Below are 26,813 nucleotides of genomic sequence, written 5' to 3'. Positions count from 1 at the left end.
GTGAAAATATTAATCTTTACATTTGGAGATCTTGATAAAACATGATGTCATTGCTGAGCAATCATAAAAAAATATTTATTCATGAACTGGAAATTTCAATGAAGCTAAAAAACGAGATTCGTTGCTTAGGGACCATAGTTAAATTACGTGACAGCGCAAGGGGTGAGGGGCGAGTCGAGACATTGTGTAACGATTTGTTGTGGAATGGGGGAGGGGGTCCTTCACTTAATTACGTAATTTTTGCAAATCCGTTTTCGTAAAACATTGACTTTTTGTTTTAAATTCATATATTGTTGCTCGTAAGTCAAGTGAAATCTTTTTTGGATGAAAACTATTTTTTTTCTCTAAAAATTTGTATATCGGATTTAATAATTAACCTTTTTTAAAAGAAGTATTGCGTCTCACTTAGATAAAAATGCAACTGTTTGGTTGAAAATATAACAATAACATAACTTTTTGGTTAAAAATTCTACTATTTGTCAGAAGATTAACTTATTGACTACAATTCTAATTTTGGCGTTGAAAAGTGAACTGGAATTTTCTGTAAATGAAAATTTAACTTTTTTAAAAGTTCTATTTAAGCATGACTTAGTTTTGAGACAAAGCCAAAATTCAATTTATGTCTTGGAGATAAGTTTCGATGTCTTGAATACATAAAGTTATCTCTTGAGCCGAATTTTCATGACTCCAACACGAGCGGTTTATAACTTCGAGTGTATACCTGTCCTAACAAAAATGATCATTCTGACTGTCATAAAAGCTAATCTTTGTTATGATTAGAAAATCTTGTATATTTTTATATAATTTATATATATATATATATTCAATCCACTTATTTACGGATTTTCATTTGGGTTATACTTGTTTCATGATGATACCGTAAATCTTGTTTATTTTTACGTATTTTTAATGGCGTAGCAGATCCTTCTAAAATTTTTAATTAGATATAACTAATTTAATAATTACGAATTTTCCATTTATCAATTTTAATCTCATTTATGAGACGAAAAAGGTTCGACTATCTCAGTCAAGACAAGGTTCGTTTTGAGACAAGTAAACGTTGCCTTAGACAAGACAAGGCTCGACTTGAGACACGTAAACGCCGTTTTACCTGTTGTTGTCATAAAAGTAAGACGGAGGCCTATATCTCGACTTAGTTTTGAGACGCAGCCAGACATCAATATCTTGGATACGAACTCCAGAAATAACCAAGTCGAACTTAAGTCGAAGAATTTTCATTGAGTTTCAGAAGAAATTGCATCTTTCTTAAATAAAAATGCAAATGCTCGTTTGAAAATTCAACACTTTTTTGAAAGATTGTCTTTTTTATTTTAAAATTCACCTTTTTTTAGCAGAAATTACAACTTTCTTGAATAAAAATTCAGCAATTTGGTTAGAAATTCAACAATTTTGTTGAAAGGTCATACTTTTTGATTTAAAGTTCTGCTGTTTTGTTGAAAATTTAAGTATTTCGTAGAAAAACCACTTGTTGAAATGTAATTTTTTGGTATTGAATAGAAAACTAAAATCCTTTCTGGATGAAAATTTCATTAACTTAAAACCATTTTTTTCAGTTAAAAATTCATCTGTTTTAAGAGTCATTTATTCTTTCTTCGATAAAAATTCAACCGTTTGGTTGAAAAAAACTATTTTCTTAAAGAGTCATACTTTTTGGTTGAAAATCCAATTTTTTGTGGAAAAATTAAGTATTTAATAAAAATTTTGCTGTTTATTGAAAATTTATATTTTGATTAAAAAATGAACTGAAATCTTTTCTGGATGAAAGTTCAACCTTAAAAAAATACTCTTATCTCTACTTTATCACATATTTCATCTTTCTTGGATTGAAATAAAACTATTTTGTAGGGAATTCAACTAATATATTTTGTAAAAAAATATTGTTATTGGTTGAAAAAATTCGTCTTTTTGGATTGAAAACTTTATTCTTCTAACCTAATTTTAGTTGGAAACTCATATTTTGATCTTGAAAAAGTAAGTGGAATCTTCTTCGGATGAAAATTCAATTATTTTCTATGAAAATTAGTTTTTCTTTGTGTTAAGAATGGTAATTTTTTGCTTGAGTATTCAACTATTTTGTTTAAAATATTTGGTTGATTAGTTGGTTAACAAATCATGTTAAAAATTTAATTATTTTCTTGAAAATGTAAGCCCCTTATCAGATGCAACGTGATGTCCAAAAACAAATGTAACTAATTCGTTTCTGATAATTATTAAGAAGTAAAGATAGTGCCCATCCATATACCACGTGGGCAGTTTAGGGAAAGAGGGGGTTATGGCAAAATTCCACGCTTGCCTACAAGGAGGACGCGGCGGGGGCAGAATTCACGTGGACACTCGTTCTCCTAAATCTGTGAAAAATATGCAGAAATCAGACAAGGTATACTCGAGGCACACTCGAATTTTTTATAGTGTGCTTTGAAGACCAATAATATCTATATTTTCATAAAATAAGTCCACGTTGACAGATTAGGCGGGGGGGGGGGGATTTCACGGCTCTCCACGAGGGGGGGGTCAAAAAGTAGTGAAAAATTGTCCGCGTAGTATATACGTGGCATATTCTTACGCAAACCTTTTAAAATTAAGACTCAAAACATCCACCACGGTAATTTTATGATTGTGAATTCTCTTTCGTTAAAAGAGCTTAGCTCGAGGGTTCGAGCGCACCAACGGCACGCGACTGATGGCGATCGCACTCTGCGCTTGGTTTTTGCATTTCTCTCGCATTCGTGCACATACCCTTTAAATTCAAAGGTGAACGGATCGACAAATGTAATTTTGTAATTTTGCACTCTCTTTTGTTAAAGCTCTTTAGGCTTTAAGGAACACATTCTCATCATGTATCTCGTACTTCCGACTCGATTTTGTCCAACATGTCAACTTTTCTACATTCTACACAATACTTTTATATCAAATATAATACATTTTTTATGTAGCTCTGTCTGGGACTGGTTCTTAAAAAATTGCCAAATAAAGAGCAAAGTGTATTTATCATGATTATTTTTATATTTCTATCTTATTTTGCTTTAAATTGTATTCTAAGCTGCGTTAAAACATGTATAATTCCATTAAATGTATATCATTACAATTCATAATACCACATGCATACAAATTTAATCATACTAATTCTTTCCGTGTGGAAATAACCCCATTTGACCCTATTACAAGTCGGACACGAATCGGGGGCTAGTCGGGTTATTAATTTTGACAAAGTACCCAGTCGGGGACTAATCGGGGACTAGTTGTGCTTTTTGTTGTGAAAATTTCAGTCGGGGCCTGGTCGGTGGTTGGTCAAGGGCTAGACGGGCATTTATGTTCACTAATTTCCGTGCGCAGCTTTTTGGAGAAAAGATTGATTAATGTTAAATTCATCTCAAATATACTTAATAAATAATTATTAAGTTAATAATTTTGTACGAAAATTAACAATTTATAAAAAATACGATTAAAATTTTCAAAACGAGGTAATCTTATTTTTTTGTAGTATTTTTTAGAAAATTGCGAATTTCTAGGATAATTTATAAATACCTTTGTATGGAATTTTAAGAAAATACATATAGATGTAGATGAAAAGTCTGCCGAAAGTCATAAGACTCTAAATTTGTACAGATGCTTATTTTTTAATTGATTTGAAAGGTTTGCCATATGTAAATAAAGTCTAATCCTTCATGTGGTTGAAATTGGAAAGAGAATAAGTTTTTGATTAATGAGTGAAGAGCAGTATCCTAGCAGTAAACTATTAAGCACGGTATAGTTCAGATTTCGCTACCACCTTCATTTGAGTCTTGCGGTTCTGGACTGGTTGCTTTAAAGAAAATCCGCAAGTGCGCGACGTGCCGCCTCTCTCGTAACAGAAATGACGCGTCGAGTGTTTAAGACAGCAGTCCACATGAAACGAAGCATAATTACCTGGAGCAGAGAGTACTGTGACCAACATGTCGGTCCCTTCAGAGCGAAGCTCTTCCATTGCTGCCTTCCAGCTAAAGTTTTTTTTTTTTAAATTAATATTCCACAAATTTTGGGGAATTTTAGTTACATAAATTCATGTATTTTTAAGCGTAGGATATGTTCCCCATTAAATCTTGGGTAAATTTGAGCACTTTTAAATATTTCAAAAAAGTTTATGGAGATTTCCGTAAATAATAAGTATTTTGACGAACTTTTAGGGGATGTTCCACCAATTTTGGGGAGTTTGGTTAATGTTCCACGCGGACGTATTATCATATCATCCCTAGTAGTACCCGATCAGGCCTGTGCTTTTTTCAAAAAATTAATATTTTATTTTTCATCCTATTTTTTACGATTGAAAGAAAATCTACTCGTTCTATCGAAAAATGATTAATAATACATTTCTAGATCTTTTTAGGCATACAACTTTTGTCCGTTAATTTTAGTTCATACCTTGTGTCTTTCTTTCAAAAAACTTAATATTTTTATTTTGAATGCTATTTTCTACGACTAAAGGAAAAACTACGTGTCCTATAAAAAATTATAGATCTTTTTTGGATGAACAAGTTTTATCTCATTTTTTTCGTGGCTTGTGTCGTTGGTCCGCAAAAATTTTATTAATTTATTTTTAATATTGTTTTTTGCTACATCAAAACAAAAACTGAGCGTCCTATCGAAAAGTGATTCATTACAAATTTGTAGTTCTTTCCAGGGCGCGGAGATTGAGCTTCCCCATTTTCTTTCTATCTTAATTTTAGTTTTTTTTTTTGGATTTTGAAAATGATCTAATTCTGATAATTTTCTTTTTATAGAAAAAAGTCATTAGGATAGATTGTTTGGGTTTTTGAGTACTATGAATAACCGTTCATATAATTTTGAAATCATGAAAAAATATGGTTCCAAAAATTTTGAAAACGCCCTCACTTCTTGAATTTTGATCCAAAATAGCTGGTTTATTAACTTGTTCTTTGTTTTTAGGCCTTCAAAAAGTGTGCCGAAGCATAATCTACATCTGATTAATTTTTCGAAAGTTATCGTGCTTACAGACAGACAGACAAACACAGTAAAAATAGTTTTTTTCTGATTCAGTGGGTCTCAAAACGAGGAGATTTGATGAAAACTGACAAAGTGACATTTTACATAAAACCAATATTGCAAAGTCAATGAAAATTTAGCATTCTCAGCCACTATCGATTTATTAATACAAATTTGAGTCCGGCAGACGAAGAGCTCCTTGATCATACTTCAATTTCATTCCATCACGAAAGACAATAAAGTTCTTAACAATTTCTTCAGCTCCTCCGTCAAAAACTTTCAGGAGGTACTAGACTAACTAGAGAACGATCCGTTGCGGTTCACGTATTCTTGCATACTGTATTTTCTAAATTGTCATGATCCATTAGTACATTAGTGGTACGAATAAATTAACAAAGAAAAGAATAGCGTTATTTACACGATTTCCTTCAATATATCCTAACATTAAACTTTATATTTCGCTTTCTTCTTTCGATTATACAAAGAAGAGGCAGATTTGAGTAATCGGTTGATCACATTCACGACTGGCAGCTTTTACTCGAATTGTTCGTACTAAATCGTCCTTTCCGTTGAACATTTTGTAATTCTACCCAATAACCATCGACATGGCGGTAACGAATCATGTTTGATAAGAACAATAACACCGATCATAAGATTTAGAGTTTTATTGAACCACTAGTAGCGTTTCTGCAAGAATTTTATGCAATCTATACCCCATCTTCTCCAGTAAATTTCAGAAATTTGTTGTAGAAATTGTCAACGTGTCAATCGGTTCTCTGCAGTGAATTCTACGGATGGTTCGGGAATACTGGTCATAGGAGCCCCAATTAAAAAATGTCCGGGTGTGAGATAAGCGAAGTCTTCTGGATCATTGGAAAGTGGAGCAATATGGCGGGAATTTAGGCACATTTCAATTCGCGTTAGGAGAGTAGAAAACTCTTCGTAAGTTAGAGCCTGAGCGCCAACAATTCGCTTTAGATGGTGTTTAACATTTTTACCACCAGCTTCCCATAAACCTCCGAAATGAGGTACAGATGGAGGTATGAAATGTCACGAGGTGCCTTCGCTAGCGAATTCATTATGCAAATTACTATCAAGTCTGAGTTTCGAAATGCAATTTTTAAATGCTTTATGAGCCCCGTGAAATGTCATGCCATTGTCAGTATACAAGTGAGCAGGTCTTCCTCGCCTAGAAGAGAAACGTTGGAAGGCGGCAAGAAAGGCAGCAGATGTACAGTCAAATACGAGCTCTAAATGTACGGCACGCGTGCAGCAACAAACAAAAAGTGCTACCTAAGTTTTATAACTTGTGTTACCACGTCCAGACGCAAAGCGTACATTAAAAGGGTCTGCATAATCTACCCTTGTATGCGTGAAGGCGCGATTAGGAGTTACTCTAAAATCAGGTAAGTTCCCACTAGTTTCTGGGAAAGAGTCGCTCTTTCTTGCGCAAATTCGAAGCAAGCCTTAATTAAGCCTTTAACATGAAGGTGCGCTCTTATGATCCAGAAACGCTGTTTGAGCGCATGCAAGGTAAATTGTAGACCACCGTGTAGGGAACTAATGTCAGTATGTACGGCTTTCATTTCACTTAGGTGATGCTGTGGTAAAATTATGGGATGCTTCGCGTTAAAGCTGATAGGAGAATGCCGTAACCTTCCTCCTATTCGTAAAAGGTCAATAGAATTCAAAAATGGATTTAAGCTTTTCGGAGGAGAATTTTGCGCAATTCCCTCGTTTTGGCTCAAATCTTCAGTTCAAGCGAGAAGGAACTAATTTGAACATATTTAATGCAAAATATTGCGGCTTTTTGGATTTCGGTCATACTGAGCGAAGGAGTCAAACGTTGAGGTTTAGACTTTGGGCATTTAGAGTGTTTGAAAATAAAGGCATTAACAAACCTCTTGCAATAAGCAGTTACTCGGAGCAATTTAGGCCAGGAGGAAAATTTGAACATTAAATCGAATGGACTTTTGATCTCATTCAATACGTGATGGCATTCATGAACTCGTGGTTCTAAGTCAGATGGTTTCGGAGAATTAAAGCGATGATCTGGACATTTTTTTCATTGCAATTTTAACCACGGTGGGCCCTGCCACCATAAAGGATGACTTAGTATCTGTTCCGGCGAGAGTCCCTTCGTAGCACAGTCCGCTGGATTATCCTTGGTAGAGATATATCGCCATTTGGCACGAGGGACTATCTCGTGAACTAGCGAAACTTTATTAGCTACAAACACTGGCCAATTTTTAGGATGCTTACCGAGCCAAGCCAAAACAGTCACTGAATCAGTGTGACAAAATATAGGGACATTTTCAAGCGACATCGTATCCATGAGGAATTTGAGTACCTTAGCAAGCAAGGCTACCCCACATAATTCTAAACGTGTAATTGACAAGTATTTAGGAGGGGCCACTTGAGATTTAGCTATTAATAAGCTAATGTAAGCATTATTTAAATCTTCACTGAGGATTCGAAGATAAACAGAAGCGGAGTAAGCTTTAGAAGAAGCATCCGCGAATCCGTGAAGCTCATAACTTTAAATTTTCTTGCAGTTGACCAGTCCATCTAGGAACTTTAAGAAATTCTAGTTTCTCCAGAGCATTGTGATAATCAGACCAACGAATGTGTAGGTCGCTAGGTAACTTCTCATCCCAATCAAGCTTCCGTAGTCAAAGCTCTTGCATCAATAGCTTAGCCACTAGTATTACTGGAGTTAAGCAACCCATCGGATCATATAACGTAGCTATTAAAAAAAGAATGATCCTCTTAGTAGGAGTGCCCACTGAAGGGAAGTTACTTTAAAATGAAGCGAGTTAGATTCAGGATCCCGAAATAAACCCAAAACTTTGAGCTGAGCATCTTCAGCTAACGGAAACTCTATAGCCCTTTCACGCTTTCTAGCAGGACAATCTTCCCATAATTCTGAATCATTAGACGCCCATTTTTCGCAAGTGGAAACTACCAGCTTCCAACAATTGAGATTATGAGAGATTATGACTCCGAAATCCTGATTGTTTAGCATTTTTATTCTTGTCTTATGAGGTCATTTAAGTATTAATCTTCGAAGCTTGCATCGCTTCTACAACGCGAATACGTTTTTCTAAAAAGGTATCGAGTTATTTGTAAGTAGGATAATCCGATTCGGAACCGATTTGCATCTCCGACTCCTTTAACGATTGAGTATCCAGTTTTTTAGTAGTTAAAAAGACTAATAAATCACTCCAATTATCAATTGGGCAGTGTAAATTTTTGAGAGCCGCCAGAGACTCATTAGTAGTATCACGTAATCGTTTTAAATCTTCTAAAAGATTATAGGATACATTCGGGAGACTTAAAAATTCCTGTAAATGAGCTGTAATAAGTGCTCTTTTATTATTTTCCTCGCCTTTAGCGACTCCCATGTGGAAACAAAATTAGCTTCAGTATTTATTACATGTTTCAAAAGTTGTTCTGCTTCGCCCTTCAAAGAAGACTTTAAATAATGTAATCTAGTTACATTTGATAAAGAATCATTTTGAATATTTAGCGCATCAAATAAGTCTCTGAAATTCTCTCAAACCTTATAATCCCCCGAAAATACAGGTAAAGTAATTTGAGACTCGAAGTATGGGTAAAGTTTTTGAAAGAATTTCCGCTTTTAAAAGCTCCTGCTTCATTTTTTAAAATCATTTTTCTATAAAACTCGCAGCTTTTAATTTATTTGTCGAAATTGATATAAAAAAATCTGCGCGTCTAGTGAGCAAATTCTCAGCGCGCTCGATAATGTATTTAGCTCGCGGTCCGCACTCGGCCTTTGTATATACCCCATACTTGTGCACAGATTTTTTCAAACTTAAGGTCAAAGCATTGTCAACAGTAATTTTGTGATTGTGAATTCTCTCCTGTTAAAGCTCCCTCGGCATTAACGAACAGATTTTTATCACGTACCTCATGCTTCGCACTTGAGTTTTTTCCTCAAATTGTATATTATTTCCCAAAATTTTCATTATTGCAGTTCATAACATGCATTGACATTAAAAGACACGTAGTTTCATTGTCTCGTTTTAAAAAATATACATTTGAAAAAAACTTTTCTTATCAAACATTATATTGCAACTTCTGCCGCTTTTTCAAAAACTGAATTTGCGAATTTCCAATTTTATATTTACGATTTAAAATTTACACATACGGTATACAAAGCAGCCTGGCTGTAATTTAACTTCTAAATTATATACCTAACACCAGTGACCCAGACTTTGTCAATTAAATTTTCTACCGAATCTCAACCAGTTGTTATGATAATCTTCAAGGGCATTAAAAATCAACATTTTTTTCTCTTGACATTGTTTTATATCGTGCGTTATTTAGCTTGAAATGTTCATTTTCGTGTTTTTTGGAATTTTGTAAATTCTAAGTATAACTCTGGTAACTTTCGTTTTTATCAAAAAAGTCATTAGGATAAATTGTTCGTTTTTTTGAATACTATGAACAGTTGAACACCTGTGAAGAAAGATTCTAAATTTTGACAAAAGTGGTCTCAAAAACATTCAAAATGTGCTCACTTTTTAATTTTCATAAAAAATGGCTGGCTGACGAGCTGAACCTTTAGTTTAGGACACTAAAAGAGTGAACTAAATGCGAATCTAATAGAATATTTTTTTCACAAGTTCAGGTCTCAGAACGTGGAAATTTGACAAAAACTGAGGGAGGGGGGGGGGTCAAATTTTACACAAAACTAATACCTTCTCTGATGAGAATGTAAAAAACGCAAAAATGCGCGAAATACATGGTTGAAAATGTTTTGAAGTCTACAAAACTTCTACAAGACTTCTACAAAACAAGCGCAAGGTAAAATTGCAAACATGGTATTGGAATGACCAAATTGCAATTTGTATTATATTGTCAGTGTTGTAAATCGTAAGCTCACCGTCCAGCATTCGAATACATGTATTTAGAGCGTTTCTAAGACGAAAATTGTGTACAAGAAATCACGGAATGAATAGAATTTAAGGAATTCACGGAAATCACAGGGTTCAAGGAATTCCCGGAATTCATGGAATTCGAGAAATACATAAAATTCATGACAGTCATGGAATTTACGGTATTCATGGAAATGGAGAAATTCACGAAATTCATGGAATTCGCGAAATTCGTGTAATTCACGATATTCAAAGAATTCACAGAATTCACGAAATTCATAGATTACAAGAAATTATCAGAATTCAAGGGAATCACGGAATTCACTGGATTTGCGGAATTCACGAAATTCTTCGAATTTATTAAATTCACGATATTCAAGGTATTAACGGAATTCATGAAATTCACCAAATTCATGGAATATGCGGAATTCTTTGAAATCACGAAATTCGTGGATTGCACGAAATTGATAGAATTCATGGAATTTACGGAAATAATGAAATTCACGAAATTCATGGAATTCATTTAATTTAAAGAAGTCTTAGAATTGACTATAATCACTGCATTTACATCATTCAAGGCATTCGCCGAATTCCATGAATTTCATGAATTCCCAAATTCCGTGAGTTCAACGAATTGTGTGAATTTCGCAAATTGCGTAAATTTGGTGAATTCCATAAACTTTTTGAATTCCTTGAATTCCGTAAACTTTGTGAATTCCTTGAATTCGTCGAATTACGTGAATTCCATTAATTATGTGAATTCCGCACGTTGCCTGAATTTCATGAATTCCATATACTTCGTGAATTTATTAAATTTGTTGAATTACGTGAATTCAACGAATTCCATAAATTCCGTATGTTCCTTTAGTTCTTTGAATTCCATGATATTCCATAAAATACTTAAATGCCAGCAATTCCATGAGTTCCATAAATTTCATGAATTCCATGAATTCCGAGAATTTTTGAATGTCCTGAATTCCTTGTATTCCGTGCATACCGTGAATTCCTAGAATTCCATGAATTCCGGTCGTTATATGAATTACGTAAATTTCAGGAATTCCATGAATTCCATAAATACGCGCGTTATATGCAATATACGAGTTTTGGCTCCGTCAAAAACCATCTTTTTTTGCCAAGAACAAGTGTTCTGAGAACTTATTTACCTTTTATTTTATTTTTATTTTCAACAGGTGTCGAGATATCCATCCGCAAGCATAATACAGAAGTGTTACTGGTTACTGGACTTGTATTAATATTCCAATAAATGTGAGGTAGCATTCCAATGCCAGAATTTGGAAACTACAACATTATGTATCACGTATGACGTGCTTCACACTCGACTTTTTCCAAAATGTGAACTTTTATACATTATGTTCAAAACTATTATGTTAAATGTATATTAAATTTACGCATATACTTGGGCCTAGAATTGCACAGTAAAAACGCAGGGATCAATTTTGTTGCAGGTACATTTAAGATGATGTACCATCTAACATATAGTTATGGCTGTGGTGGCAGAACGTGGATATCTCTGGGATGCGCAGTAGAGATAATATATATTTTTCAATTGAAACATGTCGTTACATTACCTAAAAATACACAGGACGAAACTCAATGATTGTTTATTCCGCAAAACTGCAAAAATAAGTGATAGTGGGTGACGTTTCGTACTCCAAGTGTGAGGGAAGCGATACCTTGTAAAGTGGTACCATTCACACTATCAAGACTAATTTTTGTGGTTTATTCAGATACTGCAAATTAAGAAGACAATTTTATTTTTCATGATGTCTAATATTTCTTTATTACTTTGCATTAGATTTTATTCTTAGATACCCTAACAAATAGATCATTTTAATAAATTTATATTCTTATAATTTATAATATGCATTGTTATTTAAACATAAGTATTTTAATTGTCTTGTTTTTATAATTAAACAAGGGCGCATTCTTTTAAAAAATTGTTATTAAGCATTTTATTGAAATTTGTGCCGTTATTTTCAAAAAGTTTATTTTTAATGATATTTGTTTTATGATTCAAACAAAAACGACGGGTCCTATCAAAAAATTATTCTTAAGAAATTTGAAGCTCTTTTTTGGAAGAGCAAATTTTGTCTGTTCAATTTTTCCATGGCTTGCGTCTTTTGTTCAAAAATTTAATTTCTTTATTTTCCATTTGGTTATTTACGATTAAAACAAAAATTACGTGTTCTTTAAAAAGTGGGTTATAAAAAATTTACAGATCTTTACTTAGTGCAAAGTTTTGGTCCATTCATCTTTTTTTGTACCTTGCAAACTTTGGCAGCTAAATGTCATTTTTGGTTTTTCATTATTTTTTTCTAACAAAATCGGGATTTTCGACTATTCAAAACAAAAACTCAAAAAGTGTTGTAATAATTTCGTAGGGCTTTTAAAAGGCAATGTTTTTCTTCTCTTGACTTTTTTCTTATCGCCCGTTGCTCATTATAATGAGAATGTAAAAAATATTCGGGTAAAATCGCTTTTTCTTGATACAATATTAACATTCGCGTAGTTTGAAATCATATATCATGATAATTTAGTAATTTTTTCCCATCTCTTCTCATATACAATGCTTTTGCACCAATTAAATAAATATTTAACTTATAAGTATCCAGTATAAAAAGTCAACTTTACAGGGTAAGATGACAAACTTCTCGTTCATCTTTGATAGAACGCAGACATTTCATGTTTTATTCGATCATGAAGTGTGAGATCTTATTGGCTTTTTGTGTCTTCGAGGTAACTCATTTACTAATTTCTATATAAAATTAATGATTGCATTAAATAATAATTAATAATTTAATATTAGGTATAAAGATATCGAATTCGAAAAATAGAAAAATTAATTCAACCTCGCAATTCGAATTATTAAAATTTCAGGGGTAAATACGATGTCAAGATAGTCATCGCCCAACCCATATTTATACCTGTTTAAGTATACCCTCGCCATTGCTACCCCTCACTTGCCCTCACACAGTATATCAAGCGTCGGATTAGAAGTGGACATGCCTGAGATCATGAAATTAGTATGCATTGTACTTATAATCCCTTTGTATCCCCAATGCTCGTTCATAGAATTTCTATATATTAATCTAATTTGAAAAGTTTATAATTTAAGTTTTTTCTATTTTGAAGACCTTCCCAAGTCAAAATTTAGACCCTACTTTAAAGTTTCAGCTCTTTATTAGAATCTGCTTTGACGTTATTTAAACTTCTAGACCCTGCTTTAAACTTTTAACTCCTAGAGAATGAAACATTAGAGACTACTTTGAGGCTGTAGCATTTTTCGGAAGCTACTTTGAATCTTTACAGCCTTAATTTGCATTACTCAAGATCCTACTTTGACGCTGTTTAACCTTCCCGTCAATACTGACCCTAAATTCAATCTTTTGAGCGGACAATGTTCGAACTTCATAAAAATAAAGAAAATATATTTTTCACTTAGATTAATTGCACTCATTGGTCATCTTAATGCCTGAGTGCACACTCAATTAATAAACATATTCAATTCAAAATTTAACCTAATTTTCATTAATTATTTATGAATAAATGAATTCTTCTTTGTAATGCTTAATCACAGAAAAATATTTTCTCTTAACTGAAAATGCTGAAAATTTGTATGAGAATGATATTCATCATGGAGAAAACTAAATATTGTCGATTTATAAGTCATCAAAAACTATTTTATCAATAATTAATGAAAGTATGCATATTTAACTGTCATGTAGGTGATTGATAATCACAAAAAATTATAAGAATGACATATTTTATATCGCTGATGACAAATATTATAAATGAAATATAAAATTTTGGAAAATATATTGAAATATACAGGGTGTCTAAAAAGTCCCGGGACGGTTGGATATTTCCTCAGGTAAAATATTTGTAAAAAAAGTGAAGGTCATTTCTGAAATAAATTTCAAACGAGGAGTTCAATGGTGACCTTCATTTTGACCTTGAAGTTAACCTTCATGGCTTTTTGAAGGTCAACTTTGTTTCTTCAAATGGAAACTCCCTTTTTTACATCTGCAATCGATAAAGCGGAAAATTCTACGTTCAGGTACGTACCCAAGTCATAGGTCAATTGTAACGTTCAAGGTTCAGCGTGAGTCCCCTTGCCTCTCACGCTTCAGTGAAGATGTTCGAACTGAAAACCTTGAGCTTCTTGACAGAAAGCTATGCAATTGTAAAAATGAATTACAGCATTACGAATCATCTCCCTATCAATCAAAGTAGCCTGTTGCAGAATCCGATTCTGCAATTCATCTAAGCGTTGCGGTTGCGTTGAGTATATTTTGCTCTTTAAATAACCCTAAAGAAGATAGTCGAGATGCGTCAGATCAGGAGATCTAGCAGGCCACACCATTTCACTCCTTCCAATCCACCTTTGAGGGAACTGAGTATCCAAATATGCTCGAACCTCCCTACCGTAATGAGCTGCTGCTCCGTCCTGTTGGAACCAAATATTTTGAAAATTATCGCCTGTAATCTCCCTTATTCTTGGTACAATTTGGTTTCTGAAAAGCTCTTTATATGCACGGGCATTAAGATTACCATCAATGAAGAAAGGGCCTATCAATGTATCATTCAAGATACCGGCCCAAACATTAATCTTTTTTGGATATTGTGTGTGACTCTCCAACATCCAATCAGGATTTGTGTCGGACCAATATCTACAATTTTGCTTGTTAACTTCATCTTTTAAAGTAAAAGTATATTCATCTGAAAATACTGTATTGCACAAGAAAAGAGGATCTCTATTAATTCTGTCCATCATAATTTCACAAAATTCAACCCATCGATCAGGGCCGTCCTCATTGAGCTCTCGTACCAGATGAACTTTGTAAGGATGGAAATTAATGCTTTTTAAAATATTTCGCACTGTCTCGGGAGCAACCTCACGCCCATCACTGGCTCGAAGTAAACTAAGGTGTGGGTTTTCAACAAATGCTTGGGCTATGTCCATCTGCATCTCCTCAGATCCTGCAGATTTTGGCCGACCAGTTCTCTGAAGGTCCTCGATAGATCCATGATTCATAAAGTTCCTCACAGTTCATTCAATTGTTGATTTTGAGACAGGAGTTAACTCTTCTGCATTACGAAAAGTGCGATTAAAAAGCAAACGAACTTGATCATAAGATCGAACTCGATCTCCCCAACCACGCATCATTAACACAGATACCCTCTCTCGTTCCGAAAGTTTAGCTTGCGCCATAATAATCTTTTAGCGAAAGATAGTAAGTATGTACTCGTAATAAGTCAATTTATTTTCGATTCGTAATGTTTGTATGGAAAAACGGTATAGGACTTATGGTATCGCCTTATGTATTGACTTAGGTATCGAAAAACGGTATAGGACTGTATAACTCTTCGGCAAGGAACAGAACGCTCACCAGAACACCAGGAACTTTTAATGAAAAATTTCCTTAAGATTTTACAATATTCAAAACACTGTAACTAAGATCAATACAGAGCTCACAAATAAATTTCTCGTTGAAATTTACTTCAGGAATTACACTGACCTCTTGGAAAACTTTGATAATTTCAAATAACCTCTAACTGACCTTGACCGTTACAATTGACCTATGACTTGGGTACGTACCTGAACGTAGACTTTTTCTCTCTATCGATTTCAGATGTAAAAAAAGGAGTTTTCCATTAAAAAACAAATTTGACCTTCAAAACGCCCTGAAGGTCAACTTCAAGGTTAAAATGAAGGTCACCATTGAGTTCATCGTTGAAATCTACTTTAGGAATTACACTGACGAATTGAGAGTTTCTTAAACATTTTCTTTGAGAAATATTACTATTTACGTGTCTACCACTTGATTTACTGGGAAAATAATTTTCTTTGTGAGAGACGGTTTACTGTTTTAATTTTTCATCATATTTATAAGAGAATATAAAGAGCCAAATTTATGAAAAATAATTGACTACTTATCTAAAATTTCGAGACGACGAGGCAGTTGGGTGTAAAACAAGTACTGTTATTGTTAATATAAACTTATTTCCTGATGAATAGCATATTAGATTGAATCTTGAAATAAATATTTGTATTTTTTAGTATAATTGGATTAATTATAATGCTGAACGACTTTTTTAAAAATCTTTGCTTAATAAAGATATAAAAAGATATTTGTATTGAAATCAGCAAGTTGGACATTGTATTCACTTAAGTAATAAATAACACAGAATCAAATTCAAATATGGGTTAGATTCCAGAATAGGGGCATCGCTTGTCATCTCTATTATAGCTGGAAAAAATTTGTTTAGCAAAAAACTATCATAATCTTCAATTTTAACGATAAATGAACCGATTTCATGAGACAAAAATGTAACAAACTGTTTTCCAGGAAAAAAATATGTGACGCCCCTATTCTGGGATTGCATCAAAATATGGATCCTCAAGGTCGTTTAAAGCGTATATAAAAAACATAACCAATTTCTATTGAACTTTTCAAAAATCGTTTCAAATATTTAACGACACAGAAAGTTAGAAAAAAATAATTATTCAATTAATGTCTTCGGATATAAAAAGATTTTGGACCTTGAATTATTGGACAAGTACTAATGATTTTTATCGAAGACATCCTAACGCGTGCCGTTAGCTGAATCGGTTAGAGTGTTAGGCTTTTCGTAAATACTCAGTGCGTGCCTGCGATCTCGGGTTCGTTTCTTAGTACATGCGGATTTATCAGTGCACTATGATTTAGCGTCAATATAAAAAGCATTCTATAGAGAATGTTTCTAAAAAATAATTGCACATATCCTCGATATTTATATCATAGATATTATTTTATTTTTTCTGCTAAATAACAAAACTTATTTTGATTTCTTCATTTTAGTGTGAGATTATAGAGAACCCGCTTTGATGCCACAACTCCTACAGTAGTAGTTTGCGTTTTAAAATAGGGTATAATTTGTCTTAAATACAGACCCTACTTTTACGCTAAACCTGGAAAAACGGCCGATTTCGGACACTTTTAGCGTCAAAGTAGGGTCTAAATTACATTGAAATCGCTGCTTATTTGGAACCCACTTTGCACCTGCAGCCCCTACTGAGGTAGGATTTACGGCTTCAAAGTGGGGCCTAAATTTAAAAAAAATTTAATTTATCAAAAAGATCTCTTTTAGATAGCAGTTTTTGCATACGTCTTCATATTCTGAATTTTCTACTTAATTAAGTATAGCTCGATTTTCGACAGACATTTGTAAACAGGTTTCATTAAATTTTTTTCTTTGTCACTTTGGTCAAGTTCCCTCAAATTTGTTTACTTGCTTTTTATTTTCAATGTTATTTTTCACGAATAAAACAAAAGGTACGCGTCGTATCAAGAAGTGATTCTTAACGAAATTTTGGATATATTTTGTGATCACAGTTTTTTTTAATTCATATTTTTTCGTATGTTGCATAGTTTGACTGCAAAATAGAATTTTTGATTTTTGATTATTTTTTGTGAAGTCAAAATTTGAATTTTCGATTCTCTAAGAAAATCAAAAAAGTTGTTATGATAGTATTTTAGATCTTTCAAAAAGCAATATTTTTCTTCTCATGACTTTTTTTTATATCGTGTGTTTTTTAGTTTAAAATGTTGATTTTCGTTTGGATTGCTGAGTTCTATGAATAGCGGCACATAACATTTTTAAATATAAAAAAATTGTCCTAAAAATTTTAATAATGCTCTAACTTTTTGAATTTTTAGCCAAAATGAATGATTAACGAACTCGTGCTTTCTTTTAGGACCTAAGAAAAGTGTGCCAAAGATCGAATGGATTCGGTCATTTTTCGAGAGTTATCGTGTTTACGGACGGACAAACATAGGCAGACGCCATCTTATAAACTTGGTTTTTAGATTCAGAGGGTCTCGAAACGTGAAGATCCGTTGAAAAACTGTATTGTCAAATCTCGGACAATTCTAAAACTTTCTGAATCATAAATGATGAGAATGCAAAAAGAACCAATTTTTAATAAAAGATTCAATTCCTCACTCAAAGCCAGTGAATCTTCCACTTTTGGTCAATTTCAAATTCTAATGAGGTTATAATTAAATCAAGTTAACAAACATAATTCAAAAAAGAATATTTCGATGGGTCCTACTAAAAAACACCTATCTTACGCGGGTCAATTCTAAATCCCCTAACTGCACCAAGCCTCTTTAAAAACAACGCATCTGCAGCGTGCAGATTCTAAACTCATATTTTCCCGCTAAAAAGAAAACCGTAACTCGAGTCTTCCCTGGAATTTTTAAATGGAGAGCGATGACATTTGGTATACCGGCAACCGGCGTGCATCACGTTCGGCCTCCTTTTGACTGCAGTAGGTAATGAAAGGATCATTAAAATGTCGTCTGACATGGTGCTAGATACGACAGCTATCGAAATAGGCAAGTAGAAACATTATAAATGTTCACTTCGGTTGAAATTTATAAACTAACGCAACTAAAATTTTCTGAAAAATAGCCTCTCTTGCACTGCTACTGTCATACCTGAAGAATTCACATCGTAATATTTCGATTTGAAACGAAACAGAATTGTGACGATTAAAATTATCTTTACTGAAAAAAGGGAAAAATCATGTTACGTTGTTTTTAAACAGGCTCAGTAAAGTTACGAGGTTTAGAATCTGCACGCTACAGATGCGTTGTTTTTAAAGAGGTCCGTATAGTTAGGGGCTTTAGAACTGGCCCGCGTCAGATAGGTGTTTTTTATTAGGACCCATCGATTTATTGGTGAAATGGATATTTCAACGAAGATAGAAATACGAGATTTGTTGCTGATCAGATGCAACGTTAGATCCTAAAACAAATGCAACCAATTCATTCCTGGCAATTATTATTATGTTAATAACTTATAATAAAATATCATCATAATTGAAAGATACTGGTTATAGATTTTCCAAATTAAGCAAAGAAGTATGAGTGCCTCAATCTGATTTGGATTTCGGAACAGCTTAGTCTTATTGTATCGCAATTCATAGAAAAACAAAGTTTTATTGTTACTCTCATAAATGAATGTCAAATGTTTATTATTTCAATTAATGAATATGATAAAAAATTACGGTAGGATTCTTTATAATGAAAATTATTATTGTTATAAACAATCTTCTTTATCTAAAGAATCTTAACTCAACATATATGCCATGATTATTATTACACAACATGATTATCATTGTTTTTAAAAATTCTTACAAACCATTTCACGGTTAAAAATTCTTTTTCTTATTAGTTAAAATTGCTTTGTAATAGTCAATACAGAAACTGATGCTTTTCTGGAATCTTTCATCTGAAGTAAAATATGAATGATTTGTTTCAATTAGTTTTGACAGATTTTTTTTTGAAATTTGACAAGCTTCAACTTAGGAAAAGATGGATTTCATGAAAACTTCAAAATAAAATAAAACTTCAAGCGATTTAAGGATATTTCCAGGAAATTTGTGACATGTTTTAAAGTATTTAATTATATATTCAGGGATGTTCGGAAAAATTCAAAATTTAACAAAAAAATATGAACTTTCAGGAATTTTTTTATACATTTGTGAAAAATTTGAAAGGATATATGATTTTTATTGAATGAATAGGAGCTTTCTAGAATTTGATGGAATTTCAATTAATTCTAACAGAATTGAGGGTATTTGGTGGGACCTTAAATTATTTTAAGAGATTCATGAAATTTATAGATATTTTAAGTGTTTGAAGCTATTTTCAAGACTTGTTTTGAAGGATTCATAGAGAGCTTCAAAAGTGTTTAATTAAACACTTTAATGGATTCATAGGGGTTCTTGGGATTCTTGGAAGAAATGCACAATTTTTACAACCCAAACCAACAATGATTATTCCGGTTCTTGTTCTGTCCCTATACTTCCCCTCCGTAGAGTTAAATCGGATGGGACTGACGTTATAACTAGACTTTCCACTTTACAGCGACTAGATAATCATTTTTGACATAATTTTTACTTAAATAATACATTTCTCATATCAAGTTGGTGGTTGGGCGTATACAAAAAACAATAAATAATACAAACAATTATGTATCAAAATGGGGGAGGTTCCAGAATGACTGAAAAAATGCGATGATCATCCCAGAAAACAAAGGAACGGGACAGGAAAGCAATTGCAATAATTGCAGAGGAATTAGCTTGCTGAGTATCATAAGCAAAATATGCTCAAAAATAATACCTATTAATGGCGTAATGGAAATAACAAAAAAAAATGGCCGGGAAGTCTAATGTGGATTTATGCCAGGGATATCACGTGTGCATCAGAATTTTATCTTGAGAAAAATCACAGAAAAAAGTTTCAAGGAAAACAAATAAGTTCTCTTTGGATTTGCCTATGTGCATCCCAGATCCTCTGATAGAGCTGAGCGAGTCACGCTTACCCCGATAGAGATTTTACCTTATTGAACTTTAATTGACTTGTCCATGGCTGTAGATGGAAAAACGGGTTTATTAAAAAAAAAAGAATAAATAAAATAAAATAATAGGAACATCAGTATATTAAAAAGGGGTAGCAATTTAAAAAGGATTCTTACATTTCGATTAAATCCAGTATATATAAAGTATACAAACACTTAACTAAATTGGTTAACTTTCAAAATTACGCTGAAGCTAGTTTATTTGTCTTGACTATTCCTTAGACATCATGCGAAAAAGAAATGGAAAAATTTGTATTCGTCTGCCTTATATATTCTCTTCTTCTGTTGAAAATTATTATTAAGTTTATTTTTTAAATAGTAAATGAAAATGAACTGTATTACACCACGTTTTAATTCTTTTAATAGATCGCAAAAGCTGCAGTAACTCCACACAAATTAAAAATTGTAGAAAGAAAATTGTATGTGCCTCCCTTGAGTGAATTACAAACTGGTAAAAACAATTTATTTTAGCTTTTAAAAACCCAAATTTATACTTCCATACAAAAGAACTAATAATTTAATTATATATTTTAGTTTTCCGGACAGAGCTATTAAAAAATTTTGCTGAAGTTAAGGTCGAAATCGTGGACTCTCCAAACTTCACTAAAAAACCTTTCAATCTAGCAGCTCCTGGTAAAGTCCATTTTTAAAAAGAAACATACAAATCTCAAATGGCAATATAATTTTTTGTGATTCCTTTAACTTTTCAGGAATAGGGGGAAGGCCATCACTTCTAGAAGTTGGTGGAGTATCCCTGTACAATCATCAAATACACAAGCAAGAATTATTCGACATTAAAACTATCGTGAAAAATTTGAACCGTACATCAAAAGCATTTGTAACGGGTGCTGCTATTGGACCCTGGCCTTTTCTGAAAAAAGATTGCGACGTAAGTTTATGTTTAGCATAGCTATTAGACGTGTAGTAATCTACCAAAATATTATGAGCCAAAGGCGAAGTATTGATAAAACAGTCGACTTTTTCTAACAAAACTTCTTGTTAGTAAAAACTGAAAAAAAAAAGATTCTCAAGTGAAATTATTTTAACGGTTGAATACTTCATTTTCGTCCATTTTTAACTGTTAAAGACTAAAAAAGCGATTTTTGTATTAAAAACGAGTGTCACAAATTTGTTATTTCACAATTTTACATGCGTTTTCAAAAAAATGCAATCCATTACATATATTATTAAGGAAGTCATCCAATTGACACTCAGATAAAAAAATTTACGAGTTAAACCGAAATCTTAAGTCTGATCATCTTCTGTTGCAATAATTAAAAATCAAAAACGTTCAAAACTGAAAAGTTGTTGAAAATAAAAAGTTATAAGTTTATTAACTATGAATATAAATTATCTAACAAAAATTTGAAATGCGAATGTAGTTCGAGTACTAAAAATTCAACAATAATTAATTTTACAAGACATTCCCGAATTTGTTCAAAATTAGGAAACTGACAGATTTTTATATTCGCAATTTAACAGTTGCGATTCAAAAGCTTCAGTCGATATTTTTAAGTTTAAGCTAATTTGAGATTAATAGATTCACAATTAAAAACTTTCATTAAATATAAATCCTATTCAAATATTGTTTCAGTCTGAAATATTCAATTTTCAAACAATTCGATTTGAAATACTTAATTAAAAAGAAGAATTCTTTAATATTCAGAAATACCTTACTGCTAATGTAAAATAATAATTTGCAAATCAAATATTAAAAATAGTAAAATTTGAAACTGAATTGTTAAAAATAAGCATAAATCATAAAAAATCTCGAAGCGTTTATTTCAACGTTTGTCATAATTTCAATTAATAATTTAAAAGGGAAAAAAAACAATTTATCTTCTAGTTTAAATAGTTTTTATTTGAAAAAAAGTTCAAATCGTTTTATTTGCAATGTTTTTAATTTAAAATTGAATAAAATGACATAATTCTGAACATTTACAATTTACAATAAAGATTAAGCAAAGTTTGGAATTCAAAATTTTGCACTTTCACGTTTGTAAATTGAAAATTGTGATATTAAAAGTGTTTAAGTCTTCTATAGTATACTTGTAAATTATTAAGCGTTTGATAGCTATTTTTTTAACGTAGACTTTTTAAAGTTCAAAGTCCAAAAGTGTTCCACCTTGAGCTTTTTAATTTTGAAGTTTAGTTTTGATAATTGGAAAAAATTCATCAATAGGTGTTTTAATTTTTTAATTTCAGTAAAAGTGAAATATTTTTGCGTACCAGAAAAAAAATGGAAAGGACCGGACATTCTTTTCATCGAATAAAATGGCCCCCTGATATTTGATTATGTTTCTACAACTCATAATTATTAAACCGAAACCCGCTAAATACAATCTGAATTAGAAAAAAATAAATAAAAATGTCTCAACAGTTTGAAAAAAACCATTATTAATATATATTTTTTAATTTACAGGTTGCCGTGAACGTAGTTGTGGGTAAAAAAAAATCTACTACAAGCTCCTATGTTATCACATTAGACAAAATTCGTGGGAAAATTAAATGTCAGGCCCTGCCCTTAAATGAAACTCGATTTGCAGTACAGGGAAATCTATTTCTCAGCGATGGAAAAAGAGGAAAGGTCCTAAAAGTTTATGCTAAGAAACGCATAGGCGAAGATAGTTTCATTGCTAGTATGAGAAGGAGCATTACAAATTACTATGGAGAAAAGAAACTTGTTGGTGCGCTGTAATTTCATAGCCATTGAATTATGATAATTATGTTGGAAAATTATTTAAAATGAGGTAAATCAATATTCATTTAAAAAATTTTAACTCTCAATAGGTATTGGAGGATTCTTTGTGTTGCAAGCAGGAAAGACAAATGAACTTTTCGCAAACGTTCTAGAGGAACCTATACCTAAGGGTAGCAATTTGACTCGGATTCCCCATTTTTATCTAGATGAAGGTTCTGCTAAGGAGACTGGAGTTGGAACTTTTGTTTCTGCCAAAACCGTAAGATGAAAAAATTTAATTCGTACTAATTTTGAAATCAATTAAAAAATGTGTTAAAATATGCATATCAAGAACTTACATTTTACTTTCTAATTTGTTCTAGGAGCTTGATCTTACTCCAAATCACTTTCATTTGTTTTCCACACATAGCGATTGTGGACATTATGTCCGCGACACCACCCCTGCAATTGTAGAATATGAAGGATATTTTACACCTGCAGAAGTTCTTTACAGAGTAAATCAAGCACCTCATTACAAGCTGGTTTTAATCCCCTCTGATCATTTCTGATGTAATTCAGTGACATGTTTCTCATACTGATTTAAGTTTAAAGAGTTGGTTTTTGGATTTCAAATCTTAAATGCAAATTTACTTTTCACATTTCAGGTGAAATATTTTATAACGTTAAAGAAGTATTTGTCAAAATCACGTATAATTCAATAAAATATTTGACAAAATAGTAATTATACTCATTTGTATCTACTAACGATTAGCCTACTATATCCCCGATTGCTGATCTGCTCTTTGTACCAAGGACGGCTTAGAGACACGGTAAAGTTAGCGGAAGAACGCACCTGTTGTTTTTATTTTTTTTTTAAATAATATTTTTTATGTTTTTTTTTAAGTTTAGCTGTGCCTAATCGTTCCGAAAAAGTAGGGAGTGGGAAAAGCGTATTAATTAGTCGCCCTGAAAATTCAAGACGACTAGCTATCAAGTGGACACAAAATTCAAGAACGTAATTGGAACATCCTAAAAACGTTTCTTTAACGTGCACGTCAAAAGACGTCATTTGCAATTTTTAAAAACTATCCTAAGTCAGGCCAAATAATGTTCTAAAAAAGTTATATATTCAAAATGCGTCTCTAAAACGTCTCTGGAAAATGGTATGTTTATGGATCGTTATATGGACTGACTTAGGACATTTTTGAGCCGTTCTAATGATGTTCTTTAACGTTTATACTCACTGTGCAAGCTTTTAAAAAATATTGGACTAGTCCTGAACTTCAGGACGAAAAGACTCTTTGGGAAAGTTTATATGTTGGCGTTGAATGTTTAACTGACATATTTCTTACTCGTAGTTGAAAATTTATATTTTTTGGTTTGAATATATAGTATTAAATTCATCATTAAAAATTCATATTTTCCAGTAGAAAATTGATCCACATGGTTGAAGGTTGAATCACTGTTAAAAAATAATTTTTTGTCGATCACTCACATGTTAGTTAAGTTGAAAATTCATCTTTAGGTTAAAAAAATTTGTTTTCTTTGGTTCAAAACTAATTTTCTTAGTTGAAAAGTGAACTATTTCCCTTAAAGATGTATCTTTTCAAATACGAGGTCTGTTCAAAAAATGCGTGGATTGACGTCATACCAAAAAATGTACTATACCTGGAAGTAACACGTCTGGGTCTCCTTCAAAATTCTCTACTCCCCAACGCACACACTTATCCCAACGGTGTTTTCACTTGTTGAAACAGTCCTGGTACGCTTCTTTTGTGATGGCTTTCAGCTCCTTCGTCGCATTTGCCTTAATCTTCGAAATCGTCTCAAATCTTCTTCTTTTGAGTGGTTTTTTAGTTTTGGTAACAAGAAAAAGTCACAAAGAGTAAGGTTAGGTGAGTGTGGTGGGTGGGGAAGAACAGTAATCGAGTGTTTGGCTAAAAACTCACGAGTTCTGAGTGGACGCACAGGACGGTCATCATCGTCCATCGACTGCTGGCCACCCTTGAAACGTTCATGCCACTTGAAACATGCAGTACGCTTCATGGCAACATCATCGTAGGCCGTGTTGAGCATGGCAAATGTTTCAGTTGTAGATTTCCCGAGTTTCACACAAAATTTCATAGCAATTCGTTGATCTTTCAGGCTGTCCATTTAGCAATCCGACAAACAAAAAAACACTCTTTGCTTAAAACCGTGTAGCTTATCAGCAAGTGAAGATATCTGCGACTGGAATACCGCGTTTTAAACAGCTGATCTGTACGAACTTAGAGACACCAAGCGGATTCTCCTGAAACCAACTCGAGCCGCGAAGTTCAAACAGTCCGCGTATTTCTTGAACAGACCTCTTATAAATTCATCTTTATCTATCAAATCATAAAAACTTTGTTTAAAATCCGCTTTGGTTTTGGTTTAAGATATTTTTTTAAAAACTAAAATGTAATTTTTACAGCTTGGTTGAAAATTGAACGACTTTTTGGATTTTTATTTGTTTTTTAATAATTAATTTTTTTAATTATAACATTAATTATCCCGTCAGTACATAATCTCGTTCGTATACTCCAATTCTTAAAAAAAAAAACAATAAACGAAGAATATATGCAGATAATCAATTATATACTTAATATCATAATCTATAGCTAATTACTGCCTTTTCCGCGACATATGAATGCCCGTTTTGCAATAAGACTGAAAAAGAAAAACTCATTCGTTGTTTGAAACTTCAACTATTTGCTACAAAATCCAACTTTTTGTAAACAAATTTTATATTAAATTATAATTATTTTAAATGGAAATTCAAATATTTATTTTTTTAAATTTAATCTTCTTGAGCTTTAATATTCAACTATTTTGTTGAAATTTGATAAAATTGGTTGAAAATTCTTCATTTATGGTGAAAAATAAATAGTCTTGTTTGAAAATGATACCACTTGGTAAAAAATGCATGTATTTTGTTGAGAATGCAACTCTTTTTGTCTGCATTTCTTACAATATTACCACCTACAAATTTTAAATGATCTTACCCTTATTATTTACAACTACTTACAACTATTTATATAAATTTGTATATCTACATCATTAATTCTATTTTTGCGATCGCGCAATTTTGGACGCACGCGCAATCGAGTAAGCAAACGATCGAAAGCGAGAGCGCATCGACATCTTAATCTAAAAGTTAATCTAATTATACTTTTAATAAATAACAATGACTTACGAATCCTCATGCTTAACCCTGGTGTTGCCACCCGGGTACCCGGGTATCCCGACAGAAAAAGCATGATTTTGATACAGCATATAGTAGGATAAAAATAAAGTTTGTTATAATAGTATATGAAGTAAATATGGATAATTTTATAAATAATAACAAAATATATAATTTTAAATTCAATTTTCTTGAATTCTTGGACGTAATACCGAGCCTCCGCGGAAACCAAAAATTTGCGATGTAGCTGTGCACGTTTTATATCTGTTTCAGTAACACCAAGGTCACTGCACATTATTAAATTACACAGCCACACAAAAAAAAAACGTTTGCGGGTCTGGTAACAAGACACACGTATTCCTATGGATTTTGTGGAGCTGAATTCAAATTCGGTTTCAAAAATCACACATCACGTCATGGTTGAGCCATAACCTCAAAAAATGACGAAAAATCCCAACAGAACCTGACCTCACATAACCTGAATTAACAGAAATTTATTGAACTACACGTAAAGCTCTGGAAGCATATTTTCCCAGTAGCAAATGTGTGCTACATCGAATGGGTCAACTCGGGCCTAACCTAGAAATAAATCTAACCT

The 26,813-nt window shown here is 32.5% G+C and overlaps 1 protein-coding gene across 1 annotated transcript in view; it reads left to right on the top strand.

Moving 5' to 3' along the window:
* The window catches only part of LOC117179380 (ester hydrolase C11orf54 homolog), a 35,132-nt gene extending 11,550 nt beyond the window's left edge, over window positions 1-23,582 (top strand). The window contains exons 2-7 of the mRNA XM_033371113.1: window positions 20,700-20,784; window positions 20,868-20,966; window positions 21,044-21,222; window positions 22,756-23,020; window positions 23,124-23,293; window positions 23,397-23,582. Coding sequence (XP_033227004.1) covers window positions 20,700-20,784; window positions 20,868-20,966; window positions 21,044-21,222; window positions 22,756-23,020; window positions 23,124-23,293; window positions 23,397-23,582 — 984 coding nt within the window. The remainder of the gene's footprint in view (window positions 1-20,699; window positions 20,785-20,867; window positions 20,967-21,043; window positions 21,223-22,755; window positions 23,021-23,123; window positions 23,294-23,396) is intronic.
* The last annotated feature ends 3,231 nt before the right edge of the window (window positions 23,583-26,813 follow it).

This window comes from Belonocnema kinseyi, chromosome 1 (assembly GCF_010883055.1).
Source record: "Belonocnema kinseyi isolate 2016_QV_RU_SX_M_011 chromosome 1, B_treatae_v1, whole genome shotgun sequence".
NCBI classification, from domain to species: domain Eukaryota; kingdom Metazoa; phylum Arthropoda; class Insecta; order Hymenoptera; family Cynipidae; genus Belonocnema; species Belonocnema kinseyi.
Note: the sequence above shows the minus strand (reverse complement) of the source record. Positions and strands in the feature narration are given on the sequence as shown.